The 18,080-nt window shown below is 42.5% G+C and overlaps 1 protein-coding gene across 1 annotated transcript in view; it reads right to left on the reverse strand.

The window, feature by feature from the left end:
* The window catches only part of DNAH8 (dynein axonemal heavy chain 8), a 318,105-nt gene that overhangs the window by 79,711 nt on the left and 220,314 nt on the right, over nucleotides 1-18,080 (reverse strand). Inside the window, exons 71-76 of the mRNA XM_039235325.1 lie at nucleotides 16,590-16,745; nucleotides 14,736-14,918; nucleotides 10,890-10,995; nucleotides 8,903-9,155; nucleotides 8,592-8,782; nucleotides 2,420-2,541 (exon numbers count right to left, since the gene is read on the reverse strand). Of these exons, the coding sequence (XP_039091256.1) occupies nucleotides 2,420-2,541; nucleotides 8,592-8,782; nucleotides 8,903-9,155; nucleotides 10,890-10,995; nucleotides 14,736-14,918; nucleotides 16,590-16,745 (1,011 nt within the window). The remainder of the gene's footprint in view (nucleotides 1-2,419; nucleotides 2,542-8,591; nucleotides 8,783-8,902; nucleotides 9,156-10,889; nucleotides 10,996-14,735; nucleotides 14,919-16,589; nucleotides 16,746-18,080) is intronic.

The raw sequence follows: 18,080 nt of genomic DNA on the forward strand, positions 1-18,080 counted from the left end.
TACAAGCAAATAGCAAATGCTAATAGAGCAGATACTGTGTGACAGATCCAAGGACTGGACTGTTACCTGCATTTCTCACTGAGGCACAGGGAGGTTAAATAACCGCCCAAAGTCCACGTCACGCAAATAATTCAGTATGTGGGATACAGGCACAGGGCAAATGAATAGCAAAACAATTGCTCTGTAACCGTCATTTCCACTTTGTCCCTGGGGCACTAAAAGGAGGAGGATTTCTGAAATGTTTCACAACTGCCACCTTTCTCTAGAAGATACCAGTGGCTCCCCGGAGTTGACTGCTTTCAAAGAATCTGCCCTGCACACTTGGCGCCCCGCCCTGCTGTACAGGTACCTGGGTGCTGCCCACATCGCCCCCTGCAGGCCTCCTCCACAATTGCGGCTAGAAAGGAGGCGCAAGAAGAAAGAGGGTGTCGGTTCTCAGCTTACTGGCCTTGCTTGCATCTGCTAAATTTGACTCTACCCAATAGAGCTTCCAGGGCAAGCCGCATTTGTGATGGGCAATGGGGTATCTTCCAGCCCCACTGGCTGCTCACCTCCACTCCCCATCCCTTTTCCTGGTTCTGCTAACAAAACCACTTCCAGGTACTAAACGGTTCAGCCTGAGACGCCAAAGCAGGGCAGCTGCTGTTCGAGACTACTTCCATTTTACTTCCTGACACCCATTCAGCTGGGAGACTGATCCCTTTCTCCTTCCTCCTTTTCTTCCCACAGAGACCCCCAAACCGATGGCCACCTTATGGCAGCTCCTTTGAACTTCTGCAGCTTTCCTGAGAATGACCACTTCCTCACTTCCGGCCCATCCAATGGTGACTGGGAGAGAAATAACTCATGATGTCAGGGAAAGAGCATGAGGTCAGAGGACAGCTTTGCCATTTAGCAGCTATGAGGCCTTGGGCAAGTACTTAACCTCTTTGAGTCTGTTTTCTCATCTATAAAGCGGGGCCAATATTACTTCCCTTGCACAGTTATAGCTATTGCAAAGTACTTATTCTACAGTTAAGCAGTAGTAGCTGCCAGATTCCTCACCACGGGTAATTAAATTCTAATCAACAGAGGCAAAATGACGACGATGCCTATCCCAGTATCGATATAACCGCCAGCAGATGGCGCAATTGGTGAATGATTTTTAATTTTTAATTTTAATTTCTTCCCCAGTGGGCTCTGAGGTCTCCCAAACCAGTCCTGGCCAGATTCAGACCACCTTATATCGTCCCAGACTGTTTGTTTGGGCTTGAGGGACTTGTGTGGCTCAAAACAAAAGTTACTGTCCACCACAGATGAACCAGCCATGGCTGAATAGGTAGAGTCTCCATAATGTTTCAGAAATGCCACTAAACAGTGGAGGCTGGGCAAGGTGTGTGTGTGTGTGTGTGTGTGTGTGTGTGTGTGTGTGTGTGTGTGTTTGTAGGGGGAGGGGATCGGTGGTGACAGCATGAGGTCTCTGCCAACTTGTAGCCCACCCATCACCCCAGTTGTCAATCACCAGCAAACCCCAAAAAGATGGTTTTCAGCATCTGCCACTGGGAAGCCACAGGCCCTGGATCACTGACAGGTGGCTATGACCAGCAGACCCCAGAAATAAAACAATGATCTTTATGCTGAGTTCCACAATTGTTCTCCAGTGAGAACTGAATGGACAACTAATCCACAGTAACAAATCTACATTTTCAAATAAGAAAAGCAACAAGTGAGGGGCTCCTGGGTGGCTCAGTCGGTTGGGCGTCCAACTTCGGCTCAGGTCATGATCTCACAGTTCATGTGTTTGAGCCCTGCGTCAGGCTCTGTGCTGACAGCTCAGAGCCTGGAGCTTGCTTCGGATTCTGTGTCTCCCTCTCTCTCTCTCTGCCCCTTCCCAGTTCAGGCTCGCTCTCTCTCTCTCTCTCTCTCTCTCTCAAAACTAAATAAGTGTTAAAAAAAATTTTTTTTTTAAAGAAAAGCAACAGGTGATTCAGGACCTGTTCAGCATATTCACCATTTTCCTTCACCATTTTATATTTTCACCATGAGAATGATTTTTTTTAAAAAGGCCCCACACCTCTTAATGTGCCTCAAATTCAAATGTGTACAATTTACTTAATCAGAAGCAGCAGTACAAATGTAAAAACATCAAAAGTCTACAATAAAAGGGTCCACCTACCTGTTTGGATTCGGACAGCTTGTTAAGCAGGCTTATGAATGACCCATGCCCACCACACAGGAAGAAAAGGCAGTCACTTCCCCTATGACAAGGCTCCTTCTGATATTCTGCCTCCAAAATCTCCCCCTGAGAGCTTAGTGCCGTAACGCTAGGCTACTGCAGATAGCCTTTGGGTGAAGGAATTGTCGCCAGAGGGCGCCATTTAAAATGGCCCCTGATAACTTTGGGTTTACAGATGTGTACTTTTATCCAGCCCTCTGTTACCTGGTTCATAATCTCTGCAAACTGCGGAAGTTTACTCAGCTCCACGAGATTCAGCCAGGTCATATCAAGGATCCAGCGAAACGGCTTGGGAGGGCAGGCTTTCAGATCCAGAGCTGCTCCCCCTGGGGAAGGACATCCGCGGGAATCAGGTCAGCCTGTGCTTCATTTTTAGACATTTATTTTCCGAGTAACAGACACGAGACAACCATATTACAGAGAAGATGAGAAAATTGGAAAATAATCAAGACAGATAATGTGGCTATCGTTTTGAGGTACATTCCCTCCACGCCTTAGTGTGATCTTTTCTGATTTATACTGTCTTATAAAACACAGAGGGCAACTTCTTTTCTCACTGCACAGAATTTTTCTCACGTGGTTGCAGTTGTTGGTGGGGGGGGGCTTATCATTTTTTTAAACAATCAATTTAATGACATTTACAATTTTGATACCAGTGAATAGCTTGATCTTTTCATGTGTAATTTTAAAAGTCACTTCTTACTCCTCACTGCTCCAGAAGTGTGATACTCAATACTGTTTTTTTAGCCAGGTCAAAAAAATGGATAGATGGAGGGCAGGAGGGATATAAGAATTTATGGCTTTTTAAGGGAATAACTCATGTTCAGATCATTTAGTCATTCATTTATGCGATGAATATTTACTGAACATCCTTTGTGTATCAGCATATGCCAGACACTGGGGATAAAGCAGAGAAAACCAAGACCCTTGCTCTTTAGTAGTCTGGTGGAGAGAATGAATTACACCATTGGATCACATTTTGAAGCCAGTCACAAATCAAAAGAGCATCCTCAGTGTGACAATATTCCACCAAGACACATAATTATGTTTACAGTTTCAAAAAAAAGTCTTCGATTGCATGTCTCTGGTAACGTTTTATCACAATAATGCCAGCTATGTTGTTTAATTCGTATGTATGCAAAACAGTGATTCTGAACTTTTAAATCCTATTATCCTCCTGAAGAACTCATCAAATGCCTCCACTTCCTGTATGGACCTTTGGGCAAAAGAGCGGGTGGAGGGGACTAATGCGGGTGTCTGCTCTCTCTCTAGCACCTTCCTGAGAAGGTGAATGAGCTAAAGTATTCAGCTCCTATAAATCCCTTTGCTCCCCTCTGGGTCAGCTGCTCTGAGTGCCAAACACCCTTAGAACAGGTAAACCTTCCTCTGCCACCTGGAGAAAGAGAAAGCCGTCCATTTCTGCTAGTAACAAGTTTACTATAGGAGAAGCAATCATCAGAGAGCATCACCTGCAGACTCAAAGGACTCTCTTCTAACTTAGAGACAAATGCATTTTCTTCTTGGTTCTTTAAAAAACAAATGCTTTCATGTGACTGTAAGCTTCCAAGACATCAGAAGAAGACATTTAAGCCACAATAAGTCTTCTCAAGCATCTTGGTGTACCTCCACTAACCCAGAGCAATCACAGCCCATCCTGCTCCCCAAGATATCCTGGTTCTCTCTCCCACTTGCTGGATGCATAAACTCAGAGACAAAGAACTCAGTTTCTCTCCATTCCCTCATCCGTCAAATGGGTGCAATGAGAGAATCCACCATATTGGTTGCTGTGAAGATTAAGTAAATTAATGTATGTAGAAAGCTTAGAACAGTCGGCTCATAGTAAGAATGATATAATCATTAGCTGTTATGTTGATATTAATTCTCTGTTTTGGAAGGCTCAGGTCCAATCCAACCTGGAAGGCAAGAGCAGAGACCCCCTAAGGTGTGTTTGTATCTGTGGTTTATGACAAAAGATAGAAGGGATCTTTCTAAAATAACCAGACAGGAAGAATAGTTATGTATCAATTACTCTATAATGCAGGATTGTCCCTAGTATCTATTTCATTTTTCAAAGTGCTCTGACATTCTCAGTTGAAGAAGAAAGTCAAAGGCACCTTTCAAATACTGCAGAAAACAAGTAGGAATTGACACAAAGGGACAGTCATTCCTGGGGAATCAAATATTTCTGCTATGATAAATAAGACTTCCTTCCCTCTTAAGTATGGAGTTAAAAATGATAAAAATAATATCAAATACCTAAGGGCTCTATTTGTTAACTTTGTAAAGAACATTGAAAACAAAGTCATATATCACTTTTATGAAAATAATTTGGTTAAAATGTAAGACAGCTCAAAAGTGATACAAACTTTATAGTAAACCAATTTTGTCTTTGTTTTTTTTTTTTTAAAAAAAAAACAGCTCTTTAACTGCTGAGCTGATTGTACTTCTGTCAACCAACCTATCATACAATCCAAATTAATCTTTTTAAAGCACTGCTCTGCTCATGCTACTTCCCTGCTCATAAAACATTCGATGGTTCCCTATTGCCAACTAAATTAAATCCAAACTCTTCTCACTGGCTCTCCTGGCCTTGGGCAATCTGGCTCTCCCTGACTCTTCAGTTTTATGAAATGGGGTCATAGATGTGTTCTTACCACAACCCAGATGTGCAGCCTTTTTAAACTTCTCAGTGACCACTCTAATCGTTCTCACAAATTCCTTCCTCACTGTGTTTCTCAGTCTCCTCAGATTTACACCCTTTCTGTCAAAGATCTTGTCTCCTTCTTAGCTCTAGTTTGGCTGAGTGCATTAGGGGAGAGACAGGTGGGTTGGGATGTTGTCTTGATGGGGAGGGTGTCTCAGATCCACATGCTGCCCTCCAGTCTCTGTTATGGGCTGAGGTCCCTGCAGTGCATCCTCTGGGCTATGACAAATCCTGTCTGACCTGTGGGGACATTGGGCTGCTTGCTATCCACGGAGACTCGTCCTTTGTGTCCAGTTACAAAGTTCCCCTGCCCTGCAGCTTCTTGGCTTGAACCCTAGACCTTTGCTGCACACCAGCCCTCTCAACAGTCCGTTCCCAAGCTCCTGCTTGCCAAATGTCAGGTGCCTCCATCTAGCCACTCCCCCCACCAAGCTGCCAAGCAGCTGCAAAGTGGGATCTGGCTCTGGGCAGAATGCAGGGGCGTCTCCTGCGGATGTTTCTCGAGCACTCTTCCATACCTACCCAAGGTTCGGCCTCAGGAGACTGGGAAGAGACAAGGATCTTTGCACCTGACTTCCTTCTCCCCCTGATTCCTTTATCCTTCCCACAACCCATTATTGCTCAACATGCCAGGTTTTCTTCCGTCTAAATCCTATCTATCTCCTTCTCAGGGGCCATGTTGGCAAATGGAATTCGGGAAGGAAGTCCAGCTCACCTACAAGAAAAGATCCAAAGTACACCTCCCATCTCACTCGTATTCCACAGTTAGAAGGCCTTCCTATGTTTGGCACCCATTTTGCTCCCACTGCTGCCTGGATTCCTACACGCTTCAATGTCCCCCCTTCCCTGGCCCAGTGTCCCAGACATTGAGGATGTGGCCCCAAGTCCAAATGAGAGAGCTTCAAGGTAACTGAAATGAATCAGAGGAAGTTTCTAGGTTTGGTGGATTCAGGTTCCTTTCATTTAAATGTCACAGAGACCTCAAACCTGTATGCCTGGACCCTGTGTACCACCTGCCCCACCTCTTCTGGTACCTAGCACTTCCCCTCGGGGCCCCTCAGCCTCTTGCACATGGAGGTGGCGGATGATGGTCTCTGAGCTCACACAGCTGGTCAGTGACAAAGCCCCACTCACTTCTCTGCTTCTTGGTCCAGCCCCCCACTTCACTGTTACCACGCTGCCTTATGCCTACACTTAAAGACATCAACTTCACCAGGTAGACCTGAGAAAAATACGGACCCAATGACATATTTCAGCTTCCTTTGAACTACAGGAAATAAAAAGTCAAAGAAGAAATTTCCGAGATCATGCAAAATTGTTTGCAAAGTTTCTACAACCGTCATCTAAGCTGACTCTGAGGAAGAAATTAACTAAAGTAGGGAAAGAACATGATGGAGTAATAAGAAGCAATTGCTTACTGCCTGTTTATTACAAATAGGATGTTGAGGATAGAAGTGCATTGGGTCCTAACACCTTGTAGTATGAATTTAGAAATAGTCTACATTTTTCCCCCTACATGACCTCTTCCATTCCCATGGCTCTGGCTTTTATTTATATGCCCTATCTTAGCAGGTGTCTGACTTCTTCTAATTCATCTGGCCTAACCTTTCTAACTGTCTGTTGGATATCGCAAATTCAACATATGTGTACAGTCACCAGAGATGTTCAAAAACACTCAGCTTCCCCTTCCTCCAAGCACATGGGGGGAGTGCACGTCCCTGCTCTCTTTGAAGTTAGTTGCTGCTGTGTGTCTTGCTTTGGTTGATGGGAGAGGAGCCTTTAAGTGACATGTGTCACTTGTGGAGTAACTCTTCAAAACCAGCGCACAATTTGTCTTATCCCGATCCTCTGCCATAGTAATTATAGAAGCACTTCCTGAGTGACCATGACAGGCATGTTGGAAAGAAAATAAATGAGAATATTATCTTTGTTGTGTCAAGCCATGGAAAGATTTGAGATTGTTTTTATGGCCACAAAACCTGGCCTATTCTGATGGAAACTAGGTCTCCAAATCACATTTATTATTCTCCCACACTGACACCTCTCAAACTAACTCCTCTTTCAACCAACCAGACGAGAATCTTTACATGGATCAAAAATCTTAAACTCATTCCTGACCTCTCTCTTGGCTCTTACATCTGGTCCGCTGACATTTTACTTCCACGATCTCTCATGTGTGCTTCTGCCTTTATATTCCCATTGTTGTGGGGCGCCTGGGTGGCTCAGTCAGTTAAGCGGCCGACTTAGGCTCAGGTCATAATCTCACGGTTGATGAGTTCGAGCCCCACATCGGGCTCTGTGCTGACAGCTCAGAGCCTGGAGCCAGCTTCGGATTCTAAGTCTCCCTCTCTCTCTGCCACCCCCCCTTGTGCTCTGTCTCCAAACAAACAAACAAACAAACACTAAATTCCCATTGTCTTTACCCTGGGCTGAGCATGTAGTACCTGTGTCTGGGAAGAGTATAATAAACTCCCTTGAACCTCTTTTCTCTAACCCTAGACATGTCTAATGGAGTCATCTTCCTAAAAGATGGTAAGAGGTTCATGAGGGACCACATCACCACCTTACACAATTCCTTGTCCCTCACCAAATCAAGAAAATCCTTCCTCTAGGAATCAAGGCTCACCATTTACATACCCCATTCATTCATTGCTTTCCTTGTGCTGTTCTGTTTCAGCATGGAATGGGTCTTTTACTTCTACCTACCCTTCAGGGTCCTTTTTAAATGCCACTTTCTTCTTTTTGTGGGGAGAGGGGCAGGCAGAAAATGATTAATTAAACTTTATACAAAGAGAAAAAAACATAAGAAATAGATTGGAATGTTTTTTCCCATGGATCAAATAATCTGAAAAATTTATGGCTTAACATGTAAGAGTGTATTTTCCAAGGATTTCTTACTGACCTCGCCAACCATATGTCCCTCCTTCCTTTTAGACCTAACACTTTGTCTTTAGGCATCTTCTTTTTCTTTTCAGAGTGTATTTTTATGTATTCTGAGAGAGAGAAAGAGAGCAAGCAGTGGAGGGGCAGAGAGAGAGGGAGACAGAATCCCAAGCAGGCTCTGTGCTATCAGCTAAGAGCCTGATGTGGGGCTCAAACACACAAAGTGTGAGATCATGACCTGAGCTGAAGTCAAGAGCCAGATGCTTAACCAACTGAGCCACCCAGGTGTCCATTAGCTCTCTTCTAACATTTAGGTTATTCTGCCTTGATTGACAAAAAAAATTTAAATGATCTATATTCCCACTATGAGACTGTTATTTCTTTTGAAGCAATATCTGGTTCATCCTTCTATCTCATCATTAGCATGGTGGATTTGCATGGCATGTGCTCAATAAGTATTTGTTTAACTGAATTAAGGAAAATACTACTCTTTCTTTTATCTTCTTAATACTACTTTTAATATGAAGATAAGCAATGAATAGGATTAATTTCCAATATGAAGTACAAGTGGCCTGCTTCGGATCCCGTGTCTCCCTCTCTCTATGCTCCTCCCCAACTCGCACTCTGTCTCTCTCTCTCAAAAATAAAATAAAACATAAAAAAATAAAGAATTTCACTTTCACGGGAACATAATATCCCCACTGTGTTATAAAAATGGGCCTACAGCACATCAACGAGCATATCAGAAACATTCTCCTCTCTACCACATCCATATTCCAAACCCTTCACCTTTAATGAGAGCCTGAAACTCTCTGTGCTTCACTGTTCCTCTCTGAAGATCGATCTTCAAGGTCATGAGGAGCACAAAGAGGAATTTGTGATTTTCGTACAGGCCTCTGACAGAGTATGTAAAAACTTCATATGTCAGATACTCAATAATATTCGTAATCCTCTTCTGAGGTAGTGGAGACTTCTCAGATCTGCGATACAGTTTAAAAGTCAAAGAAGTAAAAAGCCATTCCTAAGACCGTAGGAACACAAACAGAAATTTTAAGAGACTCCGCATGGGGGAAAGGAGGGAATTTTAAGTTACTCCCCACCTGGCCATGGACTGGTCAAATAACTTCAAGAACTGGGCCAGCGAGGTCTGGTACATGATGTTGACCATGCTCATCTCTGTGATGAGAAAGTAGAGGATGCTCCCACGGGTGGCTGCAGGCCGGAACTCCTCCTGAGCGGTGTTAATTTTGATCTCCGTTTCTGCAGCCACATGCAGCTTTTCGCTTACTTCAGCTGCTGTCTGCTTGGTGGTTCGGAGGACACCGATGAGAGATTCGTCATCTACCAGGGAACCTAAAATCCAAACAGGGAAACCATAGAAAGCAACAAGGGGAATCCGTGGAGGAGCCACATTATTTCTGAAATCGCCGTGTTCAATTTCAAGTCTACTTCTTCAAAGCCCCCAGGGTAGAAGGGCAGATGTTAACACACGGAAAGGCTTTTAGCCCAACTGTCCTCAGATGCCTGAATCCTTCTAAACATTCCCGCGGATGGGTTGTCCCCCACGCTGCCTGAAAACCTACAAAAGGTGATTCTCAGACAGCCCCCATGAGTGGTCTGGAAATGTCTGAAGACCCATATCTGGCTCCATGTACTTCCATGTACTAATGTGACATGGCTTTCCCTTCCATTATCACCTCCATGGTCCCCGCAAAATGTCATGAACTCATCCATCCAGCTTGAGTCACGCTGTGAGCCCATCCAGTGTTCTGCACCAGCTTGTAGTAGAATGGTACCCTCTTTATCCAGCTTTAGCAGAGCAGTCCTTGCCACTGAGAACTCTGGTCCCTCTTACGGCTCCAACAAGAGGAACCTGGGGGATAGTGGAAGTGTCCCACCAGGAATAAAACTCCTCATTTTTAGTTTCACCTTTCATTATCGTTTTTAATAGAAACACCACGTCTGTGTGACAATACATTCGGTTTTAAGATATGGAAAGACACTTGGGACACGCTGAGCTAAAAGGTCAAGATATCTGCAAATAGCAGTGCTCTGGCCTGACCCTAGAACTCTATATGGCAGGTGAATGCTTCAGGAAGGGGTGAGTTACTCTGATGGGCATTCTGGGTCTACCATGAAAGTCCAAATTGCAATTAACCTCACAGGACAGGGATGACACCTTGATCCAGCATACTCTTGGCTGGAGCCGGAGAAGAACCCTCCACTCTCCTCGCTAATATTAGAACACCCAGCGGTATCCACGTGGCTGGGAGAAGTCAGTGGACCAGAGGACAGACAACTTCATGCAGACAAGCAGTGCAATCAAGGCAGATGAAAGGACTTTTCCATGAGGTCCCCGTAAAGGTAGTGCTGGAGACCACTACGGGAATGACACACCACATGCTTCTGGATGTTAAGATTTTTGTTTATCCCCAAGGATTAAAGTGCACTCATTATGAGGTTACAATCAATGGCAGAATTTAGCCTGCTGTAACTTCCCCACTGCAAAACAATATGGTGTTTGCTGACTTTACTGTCTTGGGAGAGGATATTTTTATTTATTGAGAAAGACTACCTCCCCAAATCAGACTGTACTGAGGAGAACCCATCCCTGACCTCTAAGGAAATGGACAAGGCAACTTGAGAGTGAGCTTGGGCCTTGGGTGCCTAAGCGCTTCTGACGCAGATTACACACCTCATAGCCCACTGTGGTAACTGCATTTCAATGCCAAATGAAAGAGTAGATCTTAAAAATAAAATTAGATTGAGCACATTAGTTTCCTTTGGGCAAGCAAATTAGCCTATTATGAGTTACCTAGCTCTACTGGGAGCCCTTACTTTTCTCAGGAGAGAGCAATTATATCAAGAAAGCTGTGTTCTTCTCAAATGCTCAGACTCTGTTTGGTAATTCAAAAATCAGATTCCCTGTGGCCCCTTTTCAAATGTCTAGGTGGAAATTGCCTCACTTGATTTGCCTTGGTAACTCAACTATTTCCTAGCATCTACAATCATGAGGGTCCTGAAAAGAGGGCCCTAGAAATCTTTGTTCTGAACCCTTTTTTTGGTGACTTGTTAATAACCCAGTACCTTTTGTGGCGCTTAATTTGTAGAGAAGGTTGTCTTCTAGTTCCTTCATTTTCCGCTTGTTGAAAGTCACATCCTCCAAAAGTTTAACCCTCTCAGACTCCAATTCCTGTTATCAAGAGACAAGAAACAATAGAACTGTAGTCACCGGCCATGATGGCAGATCCCATTTTACTATTGCTTCTTGTCAATTTTTAAAAGTTGAAACCAAAGTGCCTCTGGAATGACAGAAGAAATTACCATCACTCGTCAAATCTATGTATCTGTACTTTTGTATCTCTGGACACTTTAAAAAAAATATGCCTACTGGAGGTTTCTGGGTGGCTCACTCAGTTAAGCATCTGACTTCAGGTCAGGTCATGACCTCACGGTTTGTAGGTTCAAGCCCTGCGTTGGGCTCTGTGCTGACAGCTCAGAGCCTTGGAACCTGCTTCGGATTCTGTGTCTCCCTCTTTCTCTGTCCCTCCCCCACTTGTGCTCTGTCTCTGTCAAATATAAGTATGTTTTTAAAAACTTAAAAAAAAATTATGCCCAGTAGCATTAGGCTTCCCTGCTAAAAGAAATTTTGTCTGATTATCCATCTTCTCTTCTTAACTCTAAGTTTATTTAAATTAGAGTGTCCCATTTTTTTGGCCTTGTTCCCACATGGCCTCTGTGTGAAATGCCAACTTTATTGGCAAGCAGAAGTGGTAGAAGCAGAGACATAATACCAAGGAACCAAGAGGCCACCCGAGCCAAATGTGAGCTCTTGGTTTAGGATCTGCCTATGGGATCACCAGGCAATTGGTTTGGTTTGATAACAGCCAGTTGTCAATACAAATCCATTTTCCATCATTTGACATCTCCTTCTACAAGAGGGGCTAGACTGGATGTTTGGAAAGCATATTTTTTTCCTACAAAAATAATGTATTTTTCAAGTCATATTTTGAAAAACCTTCAAATTTTTAGAAAAGTTGCAACACTGATACAATGAACTCTCACATATGCTTTGCCTAGATTCACCAGATAACATTTTGCTTCATCTCTCTCTCTATATATATATATATATTACATATATATATATACACACACATACTTATCATCATTAGTGTTATCACTATTGGTGAACCATTTGCTGATGTCATGAATCTTTACCCCTAAAAACTTCAGCAAGTCTCCTAAGAACCAGTATATCCTCTTGCACAAACATAATGCAAGCTTCAAACTCAGGAAATTTAACATGGATTTAATACTCTTGCTAAGTGTAAAGTGAATTGAAATAGCCTCCGTAGCATTTTTATAGCATTTTTCCCCGACCTTAAACAGAATCACGCACTGTACTTAGAATTATGTTAAAAGAAAGTATTTCTAAACTACTTATTTGAGAAAATTTCTTGAAAAACCACTTCAGAAATTCTACCACTTTCAGGAAGTCTTCTTAAACCAGTTTGTCCATCAGAAGCCACAGCACCATGTTCGTCTTTACACCGGCCACAGCTTGCATCACAATCTGTGTGTAGATTAGGTCCCTCTGCTGAGATCCTGTGTGTTTAGTTTATCCACTTCACCTCTGTATTCCTTAGAGCCCTTACCCTGAGGTTTTGCAGAGAAGGGACCCAGCCTGATAAATACTTGTGAAATTGAAGTGTGCAAAATTTCATTCAACAATTTTGTTTTATATCTGGGGAAACTGAGGACTCAAGAAATATTAACTCCAACTAACATCCCATTTTCATTCTCACCGTTTGTTACTAGCAAAGACAGTCCTCCAACTCCAAGAGAGCTTGTATTACTGTCACTTTACTATCGATGGGGGGGGGGTGCAATGAAGGTCATGGCTGCATTTGCAGGGGAATGCCGAATGCATTGTTTCCATTAAAATGGTCATAAATTCCATAAAATGCCACCTCTGGGTGGCAGTATAGGAATCTGTGGACAAAATGAAATCACATTGGCTTCCTTTTCAGTATGATCTGGAAAAGCAAGCATCACAAGACAGTGGACACTTGTGGGTTTGACAGCATGACCTGTGAGGCTTATCTAGGAGGCCTGGCAGCGGGGAAAGTCCGAGTGCTGTTATGGGTTGAGACCCTATTCTCTCTGGTCTCTGTCCTTCCATAAAATGAGGATGTAAATGTGGGATAGTTTAGAGGGCTGAACATCATGGTTAGGATGTCTTCCTGCAGAGTGTGTGTGTGTGTGTGTGTGTGTGTGTGTCCAGCAAGGTTGGAGTAAGCACCTCAGTGTATCCCTCGAAGGGGGAGCTGAGGCCTACAAGAGCAGGCGTGGGGCCCTCTGGGGACGGCAGGTAGCCTCCTTACACAGGGGAGCGGCTGCCTTACAGAAGTTCCCGCAGCCTGCAGGGACAGCTGGGCCAGTGAGGAATCATCTCAGAACAGACCAACAGCACCAGTTAGACCACTACGGAAGGCACCCTGTGGCCCTAACAGGTGATGAGGCAATGAGGCCCATGCTCTCTCTGCCTGTCTGTGGAAGTGCCATGACTCCCTGACTAGACTGCAGAAGCCTCCAGCTATTTGTTGAAGCCAAGACCAAATAGCTACTAAGAATAGAAGGTGGGACTGTGCCCCCTTTCCTCCACCAGACTGGGCGGGCCTTTAAGGGCCAGCCCCAAGTTAACCATCTCTGTTAACACAGATAGGGTTTCACTTCTCCTTTTACTGAGGCTATTTCTTTTTTTTTTTTTTTTAATGTTTATTTATTTTTGAGTGAGAGAGAGCGAGAGAGAGAGAGACAGAGTGTGGGCAGGGAGGAGGAGAGAGACAGGGAGACACAGAATCTGAAGCAGGCTCCAGGCTCTGAGCTGTCAGCACAGAGCCTGATGTGGGGCTCGAACTCACGAACCATGAGATCATGACCTGAGCTGAAGTAGGACGCTTAACCGACTGGGCCACCCAGGCGCCCCTGAGTCTCTCTATTTCTCTGGTGTGAGTATCATTTCCCCTTCCCTCTTCCAAAGGCTTTCCTGTGTCCGTGACACCTATTCCTATCTCTTGTCTTTCCCTTTTCCTTGTCAAGTCTTCTGCGGTCAATCTCACCCTCCCATTTTAAGCCTCTCTGTCTTATTATTGCTAACCTTGCCCTTTCCTTGAACCCTCAATACTCAAGTTAATTCTATGTAAGCAAATATAATCTTTCTCGGATTTTATGCAAATATATTTTCTATATGCAAATAAGTATAATTACATTTTATGCAAGCATATTTTATGCATAACATTAAATGTTTCCTGAGATTTATCTTAAAAATTAGTTTAATCTTGTATCAGTCTCTTAAACTCTTCCAGTTTTAAGTTGTTCTTTGTTTTATTAGAACCCTCAATCATACTTAATTTCTCTGCTTTCATGCAAATTTTATTCAATTAAAATGAAAGTTAGGCTCTGTGTATCATTAGAGTACTAGGCTGTGGTAGTTGATACTTCTACAGTGGCAATACACTCACTCAGGGCAGTTTCTTTTCATCCAAGATCACTATTTTATTGAATTTTTCAGGTACACCAAAGATCACCCATCCAGGGAACTATAGAAATGAAGCCAACATACCTCAAGGCTGAAAGACCGAAGTAGACAGAGTAATGCGAAAGTGTGTGTGTGTGTGTGTGTGTGTGTGTGCACGCGCACACATATTTGTGGTTGGAAGACAGGTGAGTTTGATACATGATTTCTTAGAAAAACTTGAGACAACTAAACAAATATTTACGTTAATATTTAAGTTAAATATTTAAGTTAAATTAAAGGTAAATACGGTTGGCTTAATTTTTTCTTTCCCATATACTTAACAATTTCAGAATACGTTTTAAGCATTTATTATAATTTATTAGAAGTAGTCCTCTACCTTGAGAAATTATTACCTGTTTCTCAGTTAAAATCACTCTCCTTAGTAACTGATTTTCAAGGCCTTTCATGGTGACAGTAAAATCAATGACTGATGTTTTAGCATTGACCTCAGGGGTAAAGGCAGGGTTTGGTAACTTTGTAGTAATGTAAAGTTTAAATGTATCCATGACATCACATTCCTTATCTCCAACTTTCACCTATATCAATTCAAATACAAAATCAAAAAACAGTTTAAACGAAAGGACAAGGATTTTGGGTTTAAACTAGGAAAGAATTTATCAGAGGTCAGTGCTGGGAAATTTGAAGGAACTGCAAAGGAAAAAGTTGTAAAACTTTAATCGCTGATCTTAAATAATTTAGATTTGTGGTCCTGCCAGAAGATGTTGTTAGCCGTGACACCAAGCGAAGTAAATGAAAAATTTACCCCAAACAAATGTTGCATAAGCCTGTTTTCTCCCACTTGAAGAAATTGTTTCCTACTGAGGAAATTTGTAATGTTTAGAGGAAGTGTTATCCCTCTTTGCATCTCAGAGTCCTCTCTGAAGCATATTTGACAACCTAAAGGATTAAAGAAATTTTCAAAGGAAAAAATGCCAACATTTTACCCAGAGAGATACATTTATCTTAAACACTACAATTTGCAGTATATTTAAAAACATGTGGTCTTGCTATCTAAATTTTTTTTTTATGTTTTATTTCTTCCTGAGAGAGAAAGACACAGCATGAGCAGAGGAGGGCCAGAGAGAGAGGGAGACACAGAATCCGAAGCAGGTTCCAGGCTCTGAGCTAGCTGTCAGCACAGAGCCTGACACAGGGCTTGAACCCATGAACCGTGAGATCATGACCTGAGCCGAAGTCGGACGCTTAACCGACTGAGCCACCCAGGCACTCCTAGTTTTGCTATCTAAACGTTAGGTGGAAATGATACCATTTGTAAAGGACTTAAATTTTGCATTAATCTTGATTCTACATGTGGATGGAAATCACATCGATAAGGCACTCCCATGGACTCAAGCACCATGCCTTCATACTGAACAGATTAGGATCTGTTCTTTTGAAAGACCTTCAGGAGGACCTTCAGGAATAAAAACCCTACATTCCTTTGGCATGTGAAATAGGGCATATAAAAGAATTCACATTATGAGAAATATTTTTCTAAATAAATCTTTGTTCAATGAGAAAATTTGCATTCTTTACTTATTCACTGATATTCATGAAATTAAGTTGTCCAAAGTGAAAAATTTTAATCAGAAATGCTGTCATTCATCAAGAAATAAAACCAAAGAAGCCTAAAGGTAGATAATGCCACCAATTTAAAACAAAACACTTCTGAAAATGATTCATGTTCTCACCAACGATGGGAAACGGGAATCCATAGTTTCTAGCAAAGTCGGTGAGTTTAGATGGAAAGTTAATAAAGAGAGAAATGAACGAATCAGTGTCTATAGACTTTACTAAAATGCCATTTTCTCCAGTGAGTACATGCAGGTTTTATGGTATAGAGGAGTATATGGCCTGTAAATCCAATTTTCTCAAAGCTGCTAACATATATAGACATATATTGTATGCAACACCAATACATTATTATAACCAGATAATGTCTTTCCTTAACATGTTATTTAGTGTCTGCTAAATGGATACTCTAACCAAGATATTGCTCTTCCTTGTATTTTTCATATACTGTTAAAAAATAAGGGAAACATGATTTGGAAATATGATTTTGGAAATATTGTTTTCCAGTGTATCAAATACTATGACCTCAAGGAAAATGCCTTCGCTGCTATACTCAAAAAGATAAGTAGATGTCACCATTGTTCTTTTCTTTTCTTCTTCTTCTTCTTTTTTTTTTTTTCTCCCCTGAAGCTCACCTTGAATGTGGTGCCTGACTTAATGAAATTCTTTTCTAATACATTATCCAAGGCTGGATCCAGCTCCTCACGAATATCCTCAATGAGAAGGGGTCGGCCCAAGGAAAGGCTGTCCTCCAAGTGTGTGCGGAAATATTTATGGTTCAGAGATGTTACCTAGAAATAAAGAGTTCATTACTACATAAATGTCACAAAGAATGTGCTTATTCCTTATAGAAACCAAGAGATTTGCTGGACAAGTGACTAAGAATTTTAAGGGCTATATAGGAAGCCTTACTTAAGAAAATAAAAGTAAGAACATTTAATTTTCAAAACTCGGTGGGCCATGACTTTGCGGAAGCCCTGGATGTGCAACTGAATCTCTCTGATCAAAACAGGAGAATCAGGTGGCATTCCTTAGAGGGAATGTCAGAGCTTTGCTCCTACAGATGGAAGAGAAGTAATCAAAGCTTAAACCTGTTGACGCTTACACAGTTACAATCACTCAGAGAAAGCAAAATAACTTGCACATTTGTGCTATTCATTTATCTCCTTGGGACCACTCATAAGATGATCAGGTGACTAAAACAATAAGCATAAGATTGGGTGGGGCACTTGACTGGCTTACTGGGTTGGGTGTCCAACTTCAGCTCAGGTCATGATCTTTTAGTTCATGATCTTGCAGTTCATGAGTTTGAGCCCTGTGTCGGGCTCTGTGCTCACAGCTCAGAGCCTGGAGCCTGCTTAGGATTCTGTGTCTCCCTCTCTCTGTGTACCCCTCCCCTGCTTGCTCATTCTCTCTCTCTCTCTCTCTCTCTCTCAAAAATAAATAAATAAATATTTTTATTTTAAAAAATGAGCATAAGGACGTCAAAGTTATGTATTGAGTCAAACCAAGGGTCCATCCATGTGTTCTGTCTCTGACAGTGGCTCAGTGGAGGAATATGCTAGATACTTTCCATAGAATCAGCTTAAAAGACTGTATGTTCACTTTTTATATTGCATTTGTAAAAAATTAAAATTTTGAATGCCTGGTGGAGCGCCATTTTTAATTCAGTGTTTGTTGATTAGTTAAAATAGATACACTGGGCTGGTTGATCTTCCCATTAGCTAAGTGGGCTTTGAACTCTTACTTCTCCTTTGATCCCTCCCCCTGCCCTAAAAGTGAAGATTCTGGAAGGTTCAGTCCTTAACTCTCCATCTCCTTATTCTCTACCCCCTAGATTCATCTATTGCCTCTATGCTACTGTGAGGCTGATCCTAAGACATAAGGAAGATCTGCAGGTGATGAAGAGAGTGGAATTAAAAAATATTATCTCTCAGGATGCCTGGATGGCTCAGTCAGTTAAACGTCTGACTTTGGCTCAGGTCACGATCTCGCAGTTTGTGGGCTTGAGCCCTGCATCGGGTTCTGTGCTGACAGCTCAGAGCCTAGAACCTGCTTCAGATTCTGTGTCTCCCTCTCTCTCTGCCTGCTGCGCCCCCCACCCCCCAGCCGCTCCACTTAGGCTC

This window comes from Hyaena hyaena, unplaced genomic scaffold (genome assembly GCF_003009895.1).
Source record: "Hyaena hyaena isolate Hyena2069 unplaced genomic scaffold, ASM300989v1 scaffold_96, whole genome shotgun sequence".
Taxonomy (NCBI): domain Eukaryota; kingdom Metazoa; phylum Chordata; class Mammalia; order Carnivora; family Hyaenidae; genus Hyaena; species Hyaena hyaena.